General features: G+C 43.1%; 1 protein-coding gene across 1 annotated transcript in view; it reads left to right on the top strand.

Annotated features, from left to right (window-relative positions):
• Window positions 1-18,265, top strand: part of dock1 (dedicator of cytokinesis 1) — a 175,307-nt gene that overhangs the window by 151,811 nt on the left and 5,231 nt on the right. Inside the window, exons 41-49 of the mRNA XM_086194482.1 lie at window positions 1,111-1,252; window positions 1,646-1,727; window positions 4,135-4,219; window positions 5,859-5,945; window positions 8,091-8,267; window positions 9,274-9,357; window positions 14,947-15,084; window positions 17,225-17,367; window positions 17,754-17,952. Coding sequence (XP_086050608.1) covers window positions 1,111-1,252; window positions 1,646-1,727; window positions 4,135-4,219; window positions 5,859-5,945; window positions 8,091-8,267; window positions 9,274-9,357; window positions 14,947-15,084; window positions 17,225-17,367; window positions 17,754-17,952 — 1,137 coding nt within the window. The remainder of the gene's footprint in view (window positions 1-1,110; window positions 1,253-1,645; window positions 1,728-4,134; window positions 4,220-5,858; window positions 5,946-8,090; window positions 8,268-9,273; window positions 9,358-14,946; window positions 15,085-17,224; window positions 17,368-17,753; window positions 17,953-18,265) is intronic.

The raw sequence follows: 18,265 nt of genomic DNA on the forward strand, positions 1-18,265 counted from the left end.
ATGAAAATGGGAATTGTGACATTGAGAAGATTGTGTGCATGAGTGGAATGCTTAACAACGAAATGTGAATCTGCTCAACTCGAATTAAAAAAACAAAAAAACAAGAACACAACACGCTGTGATAGAAAATGTCGAATGAAAACAGTACTGAGGAGTTAATTCAAGCTTTGTGGAACAAATCGTGGTTAAGAAAACCAGACGGTTCAGTTGACGACCTGCGAGGTCCGCTTCACGCGTTTGAACCGCGCTTTTCTCGTTCTACGAGGAAACAAAAGTTGTTTTAAGGTTCAGCTGCAAGGAATTGCAGACAAGAGTAAACACGAGTGCAAAACCAGAGCTTCTCAACCACAGGGCCGGGGCCTGAGGCTGGAATGTGAGTGTCCTCTAGTGGCCACTTAATCAAATAAAGTTGTAGCTCACTTTTTGTGAATGAAATTACTTTATTTTTTCTTAAAAAGAACGTGATAGAAAATATACTGCATGTTCAAAGCATGTGTTTATGAAAAAAGTGATAATTACCATGACTATAACAATCAGTCTTCAGCCACCATCATCGATTTGAGATGATCAGGTTGGAAAACTACAACCGTCAGATTGAATTGTATTTATTCAATTCCAGGGAGTTGTTCGGTTGGATGTTATTGATATATATTAATGATATATTAATATGTGATTATAATCTAAGAATAAGTCAGACATATTGAATTCACTGAGGATATCATCAGGCCCTGGCTCGTTAGTGAGAATGGGTGGAGGAAGGAAATGTCGAGAGTTCCTGCTGAGAAGGATTTACGCCGTCTGTGCATTTTAGGAGGTTTTTCTTCTTTAAAATGTTCCAAACGTGTTAAACTCCACACGTAGCCGCTCAGAGCTGAGACCGACGTCCTCCTCCAGCAAGCCCACTCCACTGGGATTGACGTAACTGAATTGGAACCAAGAACTTTGTGCCACCCTAAATATTTAATACGGAGCTTATGATGATGTATTTGAGCCCAACACTCAGGGGTTCCTCTCTCACGCTGATGCACTTAGCAAAGCTGCTCTCATCCACGATCTCGCATCCGTGATTGTGTGCCTGTGCGTCTCACCAACTTCTTTATGTCTCATTAGAACAAAATGTTCATCTACCGCGGGAAGGAGTACGAGCGCAGGGAGGACTTCGAAGCCCGTCTCCTCACGCAGTTCCCCAACGCCGAGAAGATGAAGACCACCACACCACCCAGCGAAGACACGAAGTCTTCTTCTGGACAATGTATCCTCAGCGCTAATGATTGAGCCAGTTTGAACAGTTGATCTTGAAGTTTCTGTTTTAGCCCTCAGTTCAATATTTCTCCTACATTTCATCAGGGGTTTTTTTGGTTGTTGTTTTTTTTAGGGGGGGGGGGGGTATTTTTTGTGCAGCCTCCAAAGTTGAATGCTTCCAGTACAGAAGATATACTCCGCAAAGTTATGACGAAATACTTGCAGGGTAATTGTAGTGATGGGAGTTTGAAATGATAGTATTGAGGAGAATATTGCTCATTTGGTTCATTTTCACTCACAGATCATTGATTTAGTCTGCAGATTCATGTGAAATGATCAGGGATTTGATCTCATTCTTTGAAGTTCGGCTCTTTCATTTCCATCCTTGATATTTCTGCTCAAGACATCCAGTGTTTCACAGTCAAACCCATCTTAGACTTACCAGCCAAGTTCCAGAACAAACCTGTCTCTGAGCAGATAGTGAGGTAAGCAGCCGCCCCCCCCCCCCCCATCTACAAGTATTCATGACTTTGTAATTTCAAAGTGTTTTTTTTTTTTTAAATCCACCCTCTCAGTCAGAAACAACTTAGTGAGCTTGTGATGACATACAAATGTGCATTGCCATTTTTTAGAGTGGCGTTATTCAAGCACCGCAGTGGTTGGAGGCCATTAAGTCTTTTGCGTCTGTGCCAGATAAACAGCGGTCGACCTTCTTGTCCTTCCCAAGGTTATTAACTGACACCGGCTGCTGTCTGCTAGTAGTTATTTTGCCAACTAAAACACTGTTTCTCTGACATCCTTAATACCTTTGCGTTGTGTGCTCTCGCGTGTTTGCCCGTTCTGAACGCCAGCCGTGCTCTGCTTCACTCAGCTGTGAAAATTCACTTTGATGTGTGTCCAAACGCATCAGTGGATGTAATTAAAAAGAAGACATTTACTCAGGAAAACCTTTGAGCAAATATACCTGGACGCTGATTTTATCACAAGCTTGCAGTATTGGCCGCCCCAGCCGGGATCCCTTCAGATGCCTGTTGACTTGTTTGCTCACTGTGTCTGATTATGCTAATAGCCTACATTAGAGGGTGATGGTGGCCGTCTCGACTGTCGCTCTCTTCCCCGTCCTCAGCTCTCTCTGCGCCACCGCCATTGTCCCTCTCTCTCTCTCTCTGTCCCTGTCTCCCTGTTTTCTCTCATTTGAGCTAAAACATCAGTGTTGCATAGCAATGAGCCTGAGCTGTTTGAGGGTCACAGCTGCAGGCAGCATGCACACACACACCCCCCCCCGCCCCTCTGACCTTGCTTTGTCCACACCATGCTATTACATCATCTGTAGCTCACCAGCTAATTACATGTTAAAGGCTTAATTGGGGTGACTTGAACCTGCTTTATTTATCTATTTATTAGATCAGAAGCTCAGACGCTCCTGTTTTGTTTTTTGTTGGGGGGGGGGGGGGGTTATACACGCTTTCTTTATTAATTGGGAATTGGTCATATCATGTTCATTCAACAGCCTGGTGCTCTTTGTCCCCAGTTACAGATGTTGAAATCGGCTTGATGATGGCGCGAGCAAACGCGTATTGTATCGTTTAAATGTCACAAAAGCTTTGTGCGGTCTGTTCATCAGAAAAAGTTCAGCCCATCATTTATTTCTGCTGCTAGAATCATAAAAAGGGTAAGGCTTTGCAGCAGCACTGATTCATTTCATATTTTATTCATAACTGTTTGCTAATAAGGTTAAACCGTGCTCTTTGAACCACGGGTCATGGCTCTGGGAATGGGAGGTACAATACTGTTTAGGCACAAGAGGCATTTCCCTACATTCCTGTTGACAAGAGACACGGCGAGAACCTGGAGGTACATGGAGAGTTCAAAGATGAACTTTTGGCCCCCTGTTCTTTCATGCTCAGGCCCTCAATTCAGAGTGTGTGGCTTTTCTGTAAGGTGGGAGGTCGGCGAAACCAAATAAGATTTGGTTTTTGCTTGAAGGAGCAGACTGATGTGTGCAAATATCATTTCCTGCATCCACCAGGTGGCACTAGAGAGCACGTATTTGCTCTAAATTATGTATAAGGTGCGTAGATGCCTCCAGGCTGGGATGCTCGTCAAAAGTGTGAACTTTCTACTTCAGTGTAACACAACACCAAATTCTGTCTTCTTCTTTTTGACACACTTCAGCACATCAAAACATTTTCCTGAGTTGCGCAGTCCAGCGCTGTGATTCATCTGGACTAGAATCCAATAGATTCTTCCCTGGCCCATAAGGCACCCCTCCACCGAGTGTGGTGAATATCGGCCTTACAGTTTTTTGTTTTTTTGTATTATCTTACTAAAGCAAACAAAACAATCAGGCACTACGAGAAACATTTCCTCCTTGAGCAGAGGTCGAAATGATCAACATTAATATCCACAGGTCATAAGGGGAAAAAAACAAACTATATTTTAAAAGATTAAATTGAAGTGCACTTAATCTTCTTGCTTCTGACAGAACACAAATGTATTAACTTAATACATGAAAATATATTAACATGTCTAAGTTGGGGGGGGGGGGGGGGGCAGCATCGCTTTCCTAGCGTGAAAGTCTATTAACCTGATTTGGCAAAGTCCATCCCTGCCAGTCATGCTGTGTCACCTACGCTGCAGCCTCGTGTCCAACATGTCTGATTAACAGAAGCTGCCGGCAACATGTGAATTATTTTTGCCGTGTAAATGAGGCAGCGCGGTCGACACGTGGACCAAACCGATCTGCTAAATGCCACAGATCCTGGCAGGGCTGGCATGGAAGGGGACCTGTCCTGTATTTGACCTGAAGCAAAGCAATCAACCTTTGGATCAAGGCGCGGAACGCCCATAACGCTTTTAATTTACTCAGGTGCCGATTCTCTCCCTCCGCAGCTTCTACACAGTAAATGAAGTCCATAAATTCCAGTATTCCAGGCCGGTGAGGAAGGGAGAGAAGGACCCTGACAACGAGTTTGCGGTAAGTGTGGGGTTTTGTTCATTAATTGTTCAAGTTAAAATAACATAATAATGCATGAAACTAATGCTCAATTTGCACTCCTTCAATTAAGATCAGGGCTGCTGGATATGTAAATTGTATGGATGCACATTCAGGGCCAAACAAATGTTTCAGCACCCGATTCCTAGCTGGCAACTTCTTTTATTTACCAAAGAAGACAGGGTAATTGTACCCAGAATCTGGCTTTGACACGATGATGATGAAAATTTGTCGGGTGATAAATTGTCCTAGAAAGAAATTGTTAGGATAAATTGTCTTATTTTAGTTTTAAGAGCATTTATGCACTGCGTGAGAGGAAAAGTACACCCCATTAAACAGTGACGTTCCTGAGAATATTCCGAGTCATGTTGTAGAGTTTGAAAAATACTGAAATATTCAGGAAGAAATGAAACCACAAAAACATGTAGGCGCCTTCTTATGTGACCATTTTTGCCATCAGTCTAGTAGTTATTATGTCAGGCCTAACCTGGAATGGTTGAATACAGTATACGATCAGATTTGTTTGGGTTTGGCACACTCCACTCCTCACACACACACACACACACACACACACACACACACACACACACACACACACACCTTTATGACAACACACTTCTCTGCCCTTTTACACCAGGAGAACGATGTTCTACTGATTGATCCAATGGTTTATTATCTTTCTCTGAGTTGCAGCAAACGAAACAAAGCTGAGAAAAACCTTTTTAGAATTTTTTTGTTTTGTCCTGCTTTATTCTTTCTTTTATTTTCTTTTTTTTTTTTTTTTAAAGGTGTCGCTTCCTCGGCCTAATTTGCTAGAAGATGTTGCTGGTTTATCATCCTACATTTAGTTGTGCTTTGAAAATCCAGCAGAATATCAGAAGATTTAGCTGCAAGTGAGAGGGAGATCCACTTGCTTCCTTTCTTTGGAAGGAAAAACCGTAGTTGACTGTTGTCCAAATCTCATTCAGGTTTTCTGTTTTTAGTAAATCCTACTGATTTTGTTTTGTTCACAATAATATCCAGTTTGAAAGAACAATTCAAATCCTATCGCACTCTTCCTGTGCGTGCGTGCGTGCGTGCGTGTGTGTGTGTTTGAGCGTTATCACTCATCTCAGTAATGCTGACGGACTGAGGACTCTCTCTGTCCTGACACAGAGGTGATGGATCTCTAATACTGGACATATTTTCAGTCCAACCCTTCAAACGTGACAGGGTGCCACTGAACCATTTGCCAGGTCTCTCTAAAGCCCAGTGCCCTGCACCTCAGTCACTCAAATGGAAATTTTACTTCTCTTTCTCTGTGACATACTGAGAGAGAATTGTTGGACGCCCGCATTCGGTGTCAGTTTTTCTTCAACTCCATGTGTGTATTAGAGGAGATTCCATCTTGTTTGGGCTGGCTGTGTGCAGGGAGGTAGTGGACACCTTCTCACATTCAAAGTGAATATTCATGACATCACCTCCCTCTCAATCATGCAGCTTTCAGGTGGTTTCACTGTTGTTTGGCACAAAAACAGCATCAAATTGATCCGTTTAAAATGCCTCACTGCATCAATGGCTTTTATTCACTCTTCCCCTCACGGAGTTTCTCATTTTGTTTCTTTGTCATTTTGTTCTACAGAACATGTGGATCGAAAGGACCACTTACACAACGGCATACAAACTTCCTGGCATCCTGCGCTGGTTTGAAGTCAAGTCAGTCTCCACTGTGAGTATTAAGAGCCTGTGTGCCAAACAGGCCTCCTAATCAGATCAGGATCCGCAGCCTCGCAATCGATATGATTTGTCCACTTAAACGGTATAGACAGCCGTGTGGACGCATGCGTGCCACTCCCCGGACAAACGACAAGGCACGTTCTGTCTCAGTCAGAGGGCCAACATTGATTCACCAAGCACTCCTTGAGCCTGTTTCCACAGAAAATAGCCTCACAAAGCAAATACAAATAAAGAGGATGTCAGAAGTCCCCGGTTGTTGATTAATTCGACTGTTGCAGATGAGAGAATCATCTTCTTCTCTGCACCAAATGGCTGTTAGTGTTTATTGTGGCACTTGAAAATGGCACGTTAAGATTGTTTTCTCTCAGCTCATTTTGGCGTGAATAATTAAAACCATGGGCTGGTGTTCTCATTTTTGGCCCAGGCACTGGGAGTTCTCTGCCAGTCAAAAAAGGTTTAGAGCAACTGTCGGAACTGTTTGCCTCAATTTTATAACTATTGGTTTAGAAAAGTTGATTTTAGATAAATCAATCTTTTAAAAATATTGAAATGTAGGTGAGATACCTGCCTCATATTTGTTCCAAACAAGCTTGCCACTGTCTTAAACTGTGGAGGGGTGCATCTCCAGTTCCAACATTATTTTGACCACTTTGTCAAGTTCGACAGTCTTGGATTTTCTTCAGCTTTTTTAAAATTTATTTTGTGCCCTTTTTTTTCAGTCTGTTTTCTGTTTTTTTGCCTGAAATAAATAAAACTCCACTCCAGTTTTGACAGCACACCAACTTGTGAATAAGTACAATGCTACTGCTTTCACTCCTAGCATCAAATGCTTATGACTGAACAGTGCAGGAAGCTAAGAAGCTAATACAAGACAAGCAAGACCAATGATTAGTCTGCTCGTGAAACACATATATATATATATATATATATAGCCTTATAACACTTAAAGAACCAGTGGTGTCGGGAATGAGACCAACCACAAGCTTGAGGATGTCCCAGCAGCACTAAAACTCCCTGTGTGTCTCAGTCTTGTTGGAATCAGTGGTTTTACTTCAGATCATGCTACATTAGCTATAGACTCTTCTAGTTCTCAAATTAACAGATTTGAACGTGTCAGGATCTCATATTTTTACCACTCGGTATCAGCAGCTTCTTTATTCAGGGTGATTTCTACAGGGCGCTCACCCTGCATTCATGGCTGTCAAAAGCACCAACTGACACCCACACAGCAGGCAGCTCAGGCATTTGGTTTACAATAATTGTCCTTCTGGTTGCTACATCCTAGGCACAATTATTTCACTCTAAAGACTTGATCCCCTAACTCCCAATTCCATGTAGTGAAGTGTTATTCTCCATCACCTCACTAATTCAGAGCAGAGGCCTGCTCCTCCAGGCAGAGTTGGAACAAACTGTCAGGAGCAGCTTGCCCTCCAGATGAGCCAGGGAGAGGCCGGGTCCCCCAGGTCAGAGCCTCTATTTAAAGCTTAATGACTGGGCTGAGATGCACCGAGCTAAAACGTTCCATCTGACGATGCCTTTTATCAAGCTGGCCTGAGACATACCGGCACAGATTGGAGATTTGTCTTGCTGGCACAACATCTTTATTTTTTTGGCAGGGTCCTAAATCTGACATTTACTCAACAATCCACTCGTGTTGCTTCGAAATTATTATTTAGCAAGCAGCAAGGAGTGTTTTTAATCCAAAGTAATGAGATTGCCCATCCGGATTGGTTTAGGATTTTCCTTCATATGGTGAAGGGGGGGGAGGGGGGGATCAATGATACTTCCAACTATTTTATTCGTCTGCTCTGAGAATTGGCAGTCATATTTCATTGACATGGGAATTTAAATTCCCCCACACCAACACACTATCCATCTTCATTTGACGGTTGCAGGTTCATGTATGGGCGCAGTAGAAAATGATTCATTGCTGCTCTTTGCAACGTGATTTATATGTGTAGTTCAGGGTTCCTGAGCCCAGCTTCTAATAACCTTATCCATAGTCAGTGCACACAAAATGTTTCCACTTGATTGTTAGTATTACTGAGGCAGCGGTGATGTATGTGTGCATACGCTGAAACAGGAAAGTAATTGCTGCGAATATGTGATGACACCTCTCTTTTACTGGTCTGCACAGGAGGAGATAAGTCCTTTAGAGAACGCCATGGAAACAATGCAGCTGACCAATGAGAAGATCAGCAGCATGGTGCAGAGGCATCTCAACGACCCCAACCTTCCCATCAATCCCCTCTCCATGCTGCTGAATGGCATTGTGGACCCAGCTGTGATGGGAGGCTTCACCAACTATGAGAAGGTAGAACTTTTGGACTAAGCCGAGTTTAAAGTCAGCAACGGCAGCAGCAGCACACGTTTGTCGCAACTTTTATAAAACTTCTTACAAAGCACAAACAACAGAACTATAAGATGCAACATTATGTGTCACAGTAAAAGATGCTGGCTCGACCACAGGAAACTTTTTCAGGCACCAATTGGTCACTCACTCATTTGTTTGAAAGGTAATTTCGAGGTTAGCAAACATGTTTAGAGTTTCCTCTGCTAAATCAGCGATGTGTTTGCTTGTTGTGGGCTTGGTCAACAAGGTAAAAGTTGTGTTTGCTTCATAATTTTTTGAAGATAAATGTTTCCCAGTGCTGACTTTGCCATTATGAAAAGAAAGACTTTGAGATTGACGTAATTAAAAGATTAGAGAAAGGATCTGGATTGTTTTTACGGTATTTTAGGATGTTTCTTTCTTTCCGAGAGTTGGACGGAAACATTGGTCCCGCTCCTTACATGACAGATCCAACTGACAAAAACTGTAGTTTGATGCCAAAAAATGAAATGACTGTGTGTCGTTCTCTCTGGGATTCACTTCCAGCTTCTGATAAAGCCTGTCTGAATCAATGTAGCTGTATTTATCACACAAAGCCTGGTGCATCTCGATGCATCAGTGAATCTTGACGCTCTTAGCTGATAGTTTGTTTGGTTTGGATAAAGCCACACCATCAGTATCTCTCCTCTCATTCTCTGGAGGATAATCTGTTTGCGGCAGCTTCAAATTTTCGAAAGTCAAAAAGGATTTTGAACCTAATCAGAACAGGAAAAAATCGGATTTAGCCAAAATGGAAAATTGCTTGAGTTCACTGGATGTTCCTAGAATCCCAGCTGCATACCCACCGAGTATGAAGTACTAGAGATAAACAGTTGCCGGCTCACTGACAGTTTTCTCCCTTTAATAGAAGAAATTCCTTCTTTATTTTTCAGTACTTCCCTACGTCCAAAAACAAGGACTTCATCTCCATGTTCTCACTCTTCTGCAGGCATTCTTCAATGACAAGTACATGCAAGATCACCCAGAGGACCTTGAGAAAATAGAGAAGCTGAAGGACCTCATTGCCTGGCAGGTGAGCTTGACGTTCAGAATGGTCAAGTGTATCTCTGAGCTGCTGTCACAAATGCACTGCAAACCTGAACTCATGCAGACATTACTGGAACCTCTGAAACTGCTTATCCAGGGTGATGTGAGCTCACACAGACAGAGAGAAGTAATGAGCTAAGCACAGCCTCTGGGTGCAGTTAGCTCGTTTGGTGTGACCATGCTAACGTGCGCTACCTCAGAGAAAAGCCGGAACACTCCACTATTTCGTGACTGGCCAGAGTTTTTGGAAGCTACGTCAGGTGACGGCTGTTATAATGTGTCACAGATGGAGGAGTCTCTTCTGGTCCAAGGACAGTTTAGCCAGCGAGCCAAAGACACGGAAGAATCAAAATGCTTGACTTCAAAAGTGAGAGGAGATGATCGAATGGCATATGATGCTACTTTAGCCGTATCTAAAAGCGGAGGGCGGTAGACCCTTTGAAGACACCGTATTAAATTTCCACATTAAACCAGTTTACTGAACATAAAAGACAAATAGGTTAACAAACTAAATATGTTGGAACAGGCTTCTATGAATAACGTAGTTTTACATCATTGTTCGAGCATCTGTTTCGGGTGTGGAGGTGCGTCAGAGGCACGGAAATGTAAGTTTAGGCCACTTTGCCTTTCAGCGTGATGGAGGTTTCCTTTAGTTTTTCAGTAGCTGGAAACATCTCAGCCTCAAATTAAAATTTCTGCTGTTTAAGTTACTGGTGTTAAGAATACTGTTGTTTACAACGCCAGAAGTATGGACGCCATGATGTGCTCCACTGGCTAGGGACCCTGCAGTTTGTAGCGTAGCATGTTTTATCACTCGTTCACCATGGAGCTTTTTATTGCTCAGCACCTTTTTATTCTGTTCTATATTTTTTGGCTTTTAGGTCTTAAACGTTGTCACCTTACTAAAGGACCTCTACTGCCAAAAAAAAAAAAGGAGAAGGTTTTATAGTTTATGAAACTATTATATCGTTGGGAGAGCTTTAACCAAGAGTGTCCGATGACAGTTACTGAAGTGAGCTGTGAAGAAGTGTGTGTAAAAGAGTTGAGTGGAGATAATAGCGAGGCAGAATGCTGAAGCAAACATTCTGAAGTTGGAGAGGATGCTCCGCTGGGTGAAGAGACAGCGAGAGATCAGCACCGGCGGTTTTGTGAGCTCGGCGCCCTCGCTGAGCCCGAAGGATGTGCACACGCAGCAGACAAGAAATGCAGCTACACACATTATTGGAATACATCACAACACACGGCTTTAGGAGGAGACTCAACAGATCTTTAGCTCATTTGTGGCTCATCTTTAATAAAGTCCCGGCTATCTTTGCTTCCTAGAGGATTTATGAAATAGTTTCTCCCTTATTTTAGTAAGCCACTCTTTAATTTTTTGTTGTTGTTGTTGTTGTGGTTGTTGTTGTTCTGCTTTTATTAGTCTCTCAACTCTTTAGCGCTGAACTAAGGGTCAGTTTAATAGTCGAGAAAGTTATGCATTTCCCGCCTTATGGTTCGCTCAGGAATTTAGCCGAGACACACAAAAAGAAGTTGTTTTTCTTCCTACCTCCTACCGCTGGTTGCAAGGAAAGAGGAAGTTAATTGAATTTGCAATAGTTTCCCTTTTCCGTTGTTGTAAAATAGGTCATCTTTGTGCTCTGCATCTCTGGTGAAACTCCTGTGAATCCGAAAAACTTTTGTGTTTGTGAAACCTTTTGTCTTTGTCAAGCACAGTGATACACACAGAGACGCGTCGGTCCTATACTGGGCGCCTGCTTTTGACACTGGAGTCATAAAGCTTGAAATCACGTCGCTTAACACACGCGAGAAAGTCAGATTTGTATCCTCTATTTCCCATCATAGCTGATATACCAGTTTCTCCAGCTACTATTTGCATGTGGAGATATACAATACAAATGACTGAAGTAGAAGGATCGCCTAAAAATAAAAACGTCTCTACTTCATCACTCCTGGAAAGTAGTAAATCTGGGGGGGGGGGGGGACAAAAAAAAACTGACATAGTTGGGAGTATGCATCTGGATTTATTTTTTTTAAGTTATTTTTATATCCACCTTGAAGAAAAGTCACTGAGCAGTATGCAGGACTGTTCAAAGCTGCGTGTCACTGGCAATGGAACGTTTAGATCTGAGGAGCCGGTTCCATGTCTGCATCGATTTGAAATTTCAGCTGAGTAAAAGTGTCTGGTATCACACGGCAAATTTGTAAAGATCCTTCGTCAAAATATGCTTTTCTTATTCCGCTAAGAGGAACAGGTAAAGCTGTCGCTTCACATTAGTGGCTGACCTGTGCCGATAATCAGTGCTTGGCCTGGTGAAATGCCTGAGAAGAAATTAAGATGAATTTTCAAAAACTTTATTGAAAATGTATTGAATGTTTTGTCAGCATTGTCACTGTTTGCATACTGTCTTGTATGCATACTTGCATTGCCAAGGTGACCTCAACCAAACACAGTGTAAAAATGATTCTGAGTTCATCGGATCTGCCAGAAAATCTTCCTGGACCGTGCTACACACCTCCACAACGTTCGGTGAAAATAGCCCGTCGTAGTTTTTGAGAAATCCTGCCGACAGAAAAATAAATTATACACAAGTGCCTTCAGGTGATCCTAAAAACTAAACTTTAAAAAAAACAACAACTTATAAATTAAAAAAAAAAAAACATTTTGGTTCACTTAAGTCGTATTAATAAGCAGATTGCTTTAGCTCCCTTTTTTTTGAGAGAACAAAAATCTGTTGAGTTACAAAAATATAAAAATAACATGAACACACACATTACGGATATGTTTTTTGATCTTGTCAGTCTGAGGCATCGGTTGTCATGGTTATCTTGTCATTAATCATGCCTGATTAATCGGTTTATCTGTTATCATAGAGACATGGAAGAAGAGATGTTTACAGCCCATTCCACAGGCGCGCTCGCACACACACACACACACACACACACACACACACACACACACACAGAACTTTTAAAGAGATGACTAAAGCAGAAATGTTGCTGTAAAGGGTATCAGCTCTCTCTTTCTCTATCCCTCTCGCTCTCTCTCGCCCTGCAAGACCCAGCATGCTTGTTTGTCTCATGTCTTGAATCTGTCTAAATGAGACAAATGAAGGCGAGCCTGCTCAAATTAACAAACTAAACTGGGAGAAATGAGCCAGTGAGTACTGTTATTCTGAAATATCCATTGTCCTCATCTAGTAATTAGAGAGGAAACGAGCGACTTGAAATCAGGAAATTAGGTATTGCAGAAAGCTCCCTCACAAGTATAAATGGGTGTTTCTCTGAGGTTTCTGGTTATAATTAGCAAATGCCCTGAACAGATGCCCAAATTAGGACTGCAAACAAATCAGTGCAGCATTATGCACTCTACTAAAAAAGCCTTAATTCTATCTGGCTGAACATTAAACTGAATCACGGACCTTCTCGCCACATAAGCAGCAGCATGTTCATCCACAGAAGTTGTTTTTTGTTTACTTATTTGTTCTGTTTTTCATGTTGTTGTTGTTTTTATATTTTGGTCCCCTCATATTATACTCAGTATATATCGTTCATACGCGTGTGTCTGTGTGGTCCCGCGTCTCTTGCACCGTCATTGTACGGGTCCTGAGCTGGAAAATTTGGGGACGCCTGAGCTTCACCAGTTCTACTGCAGCACTGCTACAGCATGTTTGGCCAGAAGCAAACTAGAACCTGGATCCTCATGAGATCTTGGAAATCATGCGGTCTCGCGAGGTGTCGTTTGGACAGAGGAAGAAAATGATGAAACCCGCAGCAGACGGAAGATACCTTAGAATGACTGTATCGTGATAAATTCCATCACCGTCATATTGTGTTATGGACATATCACATGCCGTAGCGTTTCCTACAAATGGCTTATCTCCGTACAGCCACCAAGCAGAACTGTGTTGCCATGCCACCACTCAGGCACACTCTATCATCCTAAGGTCTATAAAAAGAAGTGGGTATCCTGGGAGACGCGAATCTTTCCTCAGCTTTCACTCTCACTGTTTTCCTCCTCATTTCTTGTCTCACAACACTTAATCCTTCTCTTTTCCTCCCCTTCACCTCCTATTCTCTCTTCTCGCTCTCTCACTCTCTCTCTTTTTGTCTCCTTCTCTCCTCGTTCCTCCAAGAGGTCCCGACGGTGATGATGAAGGTTCTCAATATCAGGGGAAATCCTCGCCTCTAGCTGTTTCTCATTTATTCTCCTGCGCCACAGCTCTGGTTTTTGTGGAACGTAGCACAGTAACTAACATTCAGCGAGCAGGAATAACCTGGATTTTAGCCGATTCATCCTCTTTTCAAGCTGATGTGCTCTTATCATAGTATGCTGTTTAATGTTTTTTTAGTGCAGCGGGTGCAACTTGAGGTGTTTTCAATCAATTATAGAGGCATATTTTTGTTTTAGTTCTGTTTTATCCCTTTTAATGAGCCTGCCCCATGTTGAAATATGTGGAAACAAAGTATGCATCTCGGTGATTACAAAAGGTTGCATCATGGAGCAGGACTGGTGTTGTGTGCCTGCTGAGTGAAGTCAGTAGTTACTGTAGTCTGCTGTGGAGGGGCAGTTTACTGTCTAAGAAAAGGAAGATGGGCAAGCAGGCTCTAGGGATTTGGAGTTTCTCACACACACACACACACGTCTCTGTATTTGGCCTGTGTCAGATACTTCACTCTCTTCTTTGATCTTTGAGCAGATTCTCTGTTCCATTTGCTCGGGGCTGAGGTGAATTCGTTGGCTGTAAAAGCTGCCGTTCTCCTTTTCGTTCTGTCTCACGCGCGCTCACTCTTACACGTTACGATAAACATTTGAATGAAATCCTCTCCAACGTGATGTTGTTGCTTTCACTCATTCACAAGTGGAAACACAGAAGCTGCATGTCTTTCACCTTTTGTCACTTCTCATCCGGACATGGAGTGTTTTTACGGTTGGGAACCACAGCTGGTTACATTTTACTGGTTTCTGTGGAACTTCAAGGAACTTCCCTCAGCTGCAGTGTAAAAACATCTGTCAGATGCTCGCTCCCGAAGGGATGACGCTGCCTCGTCTTTCCAGATCTAATCAGCAGAGCTTGATGACGGTGGCGATGTCACTGGGGTTTCCTAATTACTCGTTTTCGAAGTGTCTCCCTCGCTCCTCATCTCTCTGCCCGTCTACGGGTCCACCTGTGCTTCCTCCTTCCTGTTGGATTTTTTTTTCAGTGCGCTTGCAGCGCAGAAAGTAATACTGCATCTTAGATAGCGAGGAAAATACTCATCCTACACGCCGTTCATGCCTATACACATCTGTGTTCAATCTATTGGTGTTGACATTATGAGGAAACAGGATGTCATGGCAACAACTTTCCCTTATATAGTCGACTGCCACTTGAATGAAGTTGCAGTGATGTTTCCTCTTTGTCCACACCCTCACATCGATGACTAATCCCTGGTCGTTCTGAGAATGCACAGCCGAGCTGCCAAAGGTCATATGTAGCGCATTCCTCTGTTGGATTAACAACAGGCGTGGAGCCAACCTCTCGTCTCTCCGGGGTATGTTGTTGGAGATTTCCTCACTTCTCTTTTGCTTTGCCAGATTCCACATCTTGCCGAGGGCGTCCGCATCCACGGAGAGAAGGTCACCGAGGCGCTGAGGCCTTTCCATGACCGCATGGAGGCCTGCTTCAAGCAACTGAGGGAGAAGGTCGAGAAACAGTATGGGGTAAAGACTCTGGTAAGTTCTTTGGCCAGTGTGTGAGTTCTCTTTGACACGATAAGAAAAGAGGGGTTATTTGTTGCAGGCGGGTTTTTCTTTTGATGCCTCAGTCAGTCTCCTTTACCTGACAGCAACACTTCAGGTAAACCCTAAGAGTATTCTCTCCCAATTTTGCAAAAAAAAAAGATAAAAAGTTCACTTGGACTCAAGGTCCTCACTCGTGATGCACAGGTTAGAAAGCAGTATGTGCACGTGTCTATACCACAGAGGGGGGGGGGGGGGGGGGGGATAGAGTTCATGTCTTTAATGAAGAGTTGCATGTTTTACTTCATAAAAACATTTTTTTTAAAAAAGATGTGGTTTGGAATCATTTATGTTGGTTTAAGAGCGCACTGGCAGCTTGTCTGCGCAGCAGTAGGAGCACCTCAGAGTTCCCCTGATAACCGCGACACTGTAATCAAGAGATAATTTTGCAATATGCAGGTCTCAGATTATGTTTGGGTGGTTTATTCATGCTCATTTTTATAGACCAGGCAGGTTGGATTAGCTCAGGGGTGGTGGGTGCCGGTCTTGAACAACACCGACCCCTGCATCGCCAGTCTGCATGACACATTTACTTATTTCAGCTGCTGCGCAGATAAATGCCCCTTGTTTATGTCGTTGGAGGCGATGAACACATGAGACAGACATTTTGGAGTAGGAACCCTCGGACCAAACTGAGATTTAAAGCTTTACTTTTGCTCTCATTGATGTATCAGTGTGCACACATTTGAAGTCGGAGGAAACATCTCACAACAAATAAAGGTTATTTTCTCATGGAAGTCAAGGGACCAGTAAAGTATGGATGTGACAGAAAGATGCGAATAAAAATCAGGCCCGGTACAGAACGAACTATGAGGGCCATTTTTGTTTGGGGCTTTTCTTTTGGTCCCCATGCACCTTGGAAGTTGCAAACACGGCGCTCCATAAACTAGCAGAGAAGAACGGTGTTGCAATTTTCAATCTATTTGTCTGTGTATTAAACGGGGGGGGGGGGGATAGGTATTAAAATGAAGGAACAAAACAGATAAAACTCAATTATTTTCCCTCCTCTAAGGCTCCCAGATGTATATCTGACTTTTTTAGTCAGTTTTAGTTTTCAGAGCTGGCTGCCAGGGACCTCCCATTTCTCTCCTCTAGATTTAATTGTTGCGTAGCCAAGCTTTACCCTCCGTCTTGCCTGAGGTAATGGAGCCCTCGCTCAATTTAAAAACGGGGGAGGGGGGGGTGACTTTTCAAACGCATCACTTTTCCGCTGTGTGATAATAAGGTTGTCCTATCAGATGTGCGATAGCCTCTTTTTGGCTTGAAAAGGCTTTTGGATGCAGAAGGAGTTTCTATTGCTTTACATTTTCTATCGGACAAAATACCCCCCCTTCCCCCCACTTGCTGTCCTGTGCGTGAGATGAATCACCTGTGGACCCCCGTTCTCTCTCACCGTGTGTCAGCTAACTCTCGACACGGTAAAGAGAATTTTAAAGCTATCAAGGTGTGAGAATGCAACACGCAGCACACACAATGAAAGGACAGGATTTCTGTACGACACACAACAAAATAGCCCTCAACCTTCAAGCCTTCGTAGAGGTTAGAAATGACTGTGTGTTGTCAGGAAGCCAACAACATGACAGGCAGCTCGGGGTGCCAAAGAGGCAGAGGTACTACTAACAATCTCCACATGCTGTGAATATTGTGAAAATGACTGTATTGATTCTTGGTTTAGGAAGACAGACAGACAGAAAACGCTCCTAAAAATACACATACATTTTATTCTCTTCAGTGTTTGCGTCCAACTTTTACACTCCTGGAACATTTTTGACTAAGAATTAAAAATCCGTCGCAGTCTTGCAGATATGGGCAGAAGTTTGTTTTGTTTTTTTGTCTTTGTTGGTTTAGATAAAGTTTTAGGAGGATTGTTTGCTTAATTGCGACGATGGAACTCAAAGCGCCCTGTTAAATACTCCTAAGATGTCACGCGTGTCATGGGGTGATTTTGTGCGCTACTCCTCCAAGCATCCACCAGAAGTTAAACTGCAGAGAGAACGTCAAGGCAGTCAGAGACTTTGCAGCAGAACTCTTATTTTTTTGTTCCGGTTCTCTTGTTTTGTTCCTGTGTTTTCAGCCGGCAGCAGATGAACGGCGGGGGCCTCGTCCTCCCTCCATGGTGCGCTCTTTCACCATGCCCTCCTCCCAGAGGCCGCTGTCAGTAGCTTCAGTCACCTCCATCTCCTCTGACAACTCCCCCTCTAGGCCCGGCTCAGACGGGTAACACCTGCTTCACAACTCATCCAAGCATAACGTAGCATCGGTGCAGTTGTTGTCTGTCCTTTGATTGTTCTGTTTTTAACACCAGACAGAGATTCCAAGAGAATTTCTGCAAAATGATCCACGCTCACTTCCCTTCCCTGTTGAATTCATAATGTCTGTGTACCTGCATACATTTTGAAAAAGTAAATCAAACAAGCATTTACTCAGTTAACTATTTCACTTTTAACCAGACCAAAGATTAGAAAACACATACAAAGTGGCACATACTAAATTGTAATGATTTTTGTAGTTTTTGTTGGATATTATGGTATCCCAGCTGGAGGGAAACCTCAGCGCAGCCTCTCCTCTCTGACATCGGGTGCTAATGTCACGTTGTCTCTCAGTTTTGCCTTGGAACCCCTCCTGCCAAAGAAACTGCACACCAAGTCCCAGGATAAGCTGGACCGAGACGAGCCCGAGAGGGACCGCAAGGAGAAGAAGAAGGAGAAGAGGAACAGTAAGCACCAGGAGATCTTTGACAAAGAGATGAAGACCACAGAGATCCAACTGCAGCCCACTGAGGCTGTGATACTCTCAGAGACGGTACTCGCAAAGTTCATTTGCTCTTCGCATCTTCATGTTTTCGTGTTGTTTCTCTTACTTCAACCTCCTCTCCATTGCTGAGCCGTCCTGTGTTGTACAAAAAAAAAAGAGTAACTGATTTTATTTAAGGCACGTTCGCAACAATAAGAGCACTTGAGTATCTCCTGCAGCTCTGTAAATACCAGCTCTTGATCACAATCTGGGGTAGATGTTGGAATATTTGATTTCTGAATAATTTACTTTGTTCAAACATTCAAGTCATCGTTGTTGTCTTTGCTACGCAAGAGAAGAAGGAGAGGAAGAAGGTGTTTCT

The sequence above is a fragment of the Aulostomus chinensis genome, chromosome 23, assembly GCF_037954235.1.
Source record: "Aulostomus chinensis isolate RoL2024-O1b breed Wild chromosome 23, RoL_Achi_v1.0, whole genome shotgun sequence".
Classification (NCBI taxonomy): Eukaryota; Metazoa; Chordata; class Actinopteri; order Syngnathiformes; family Aulostomidae; genus Aulostomus; species Aulostomus chinensis.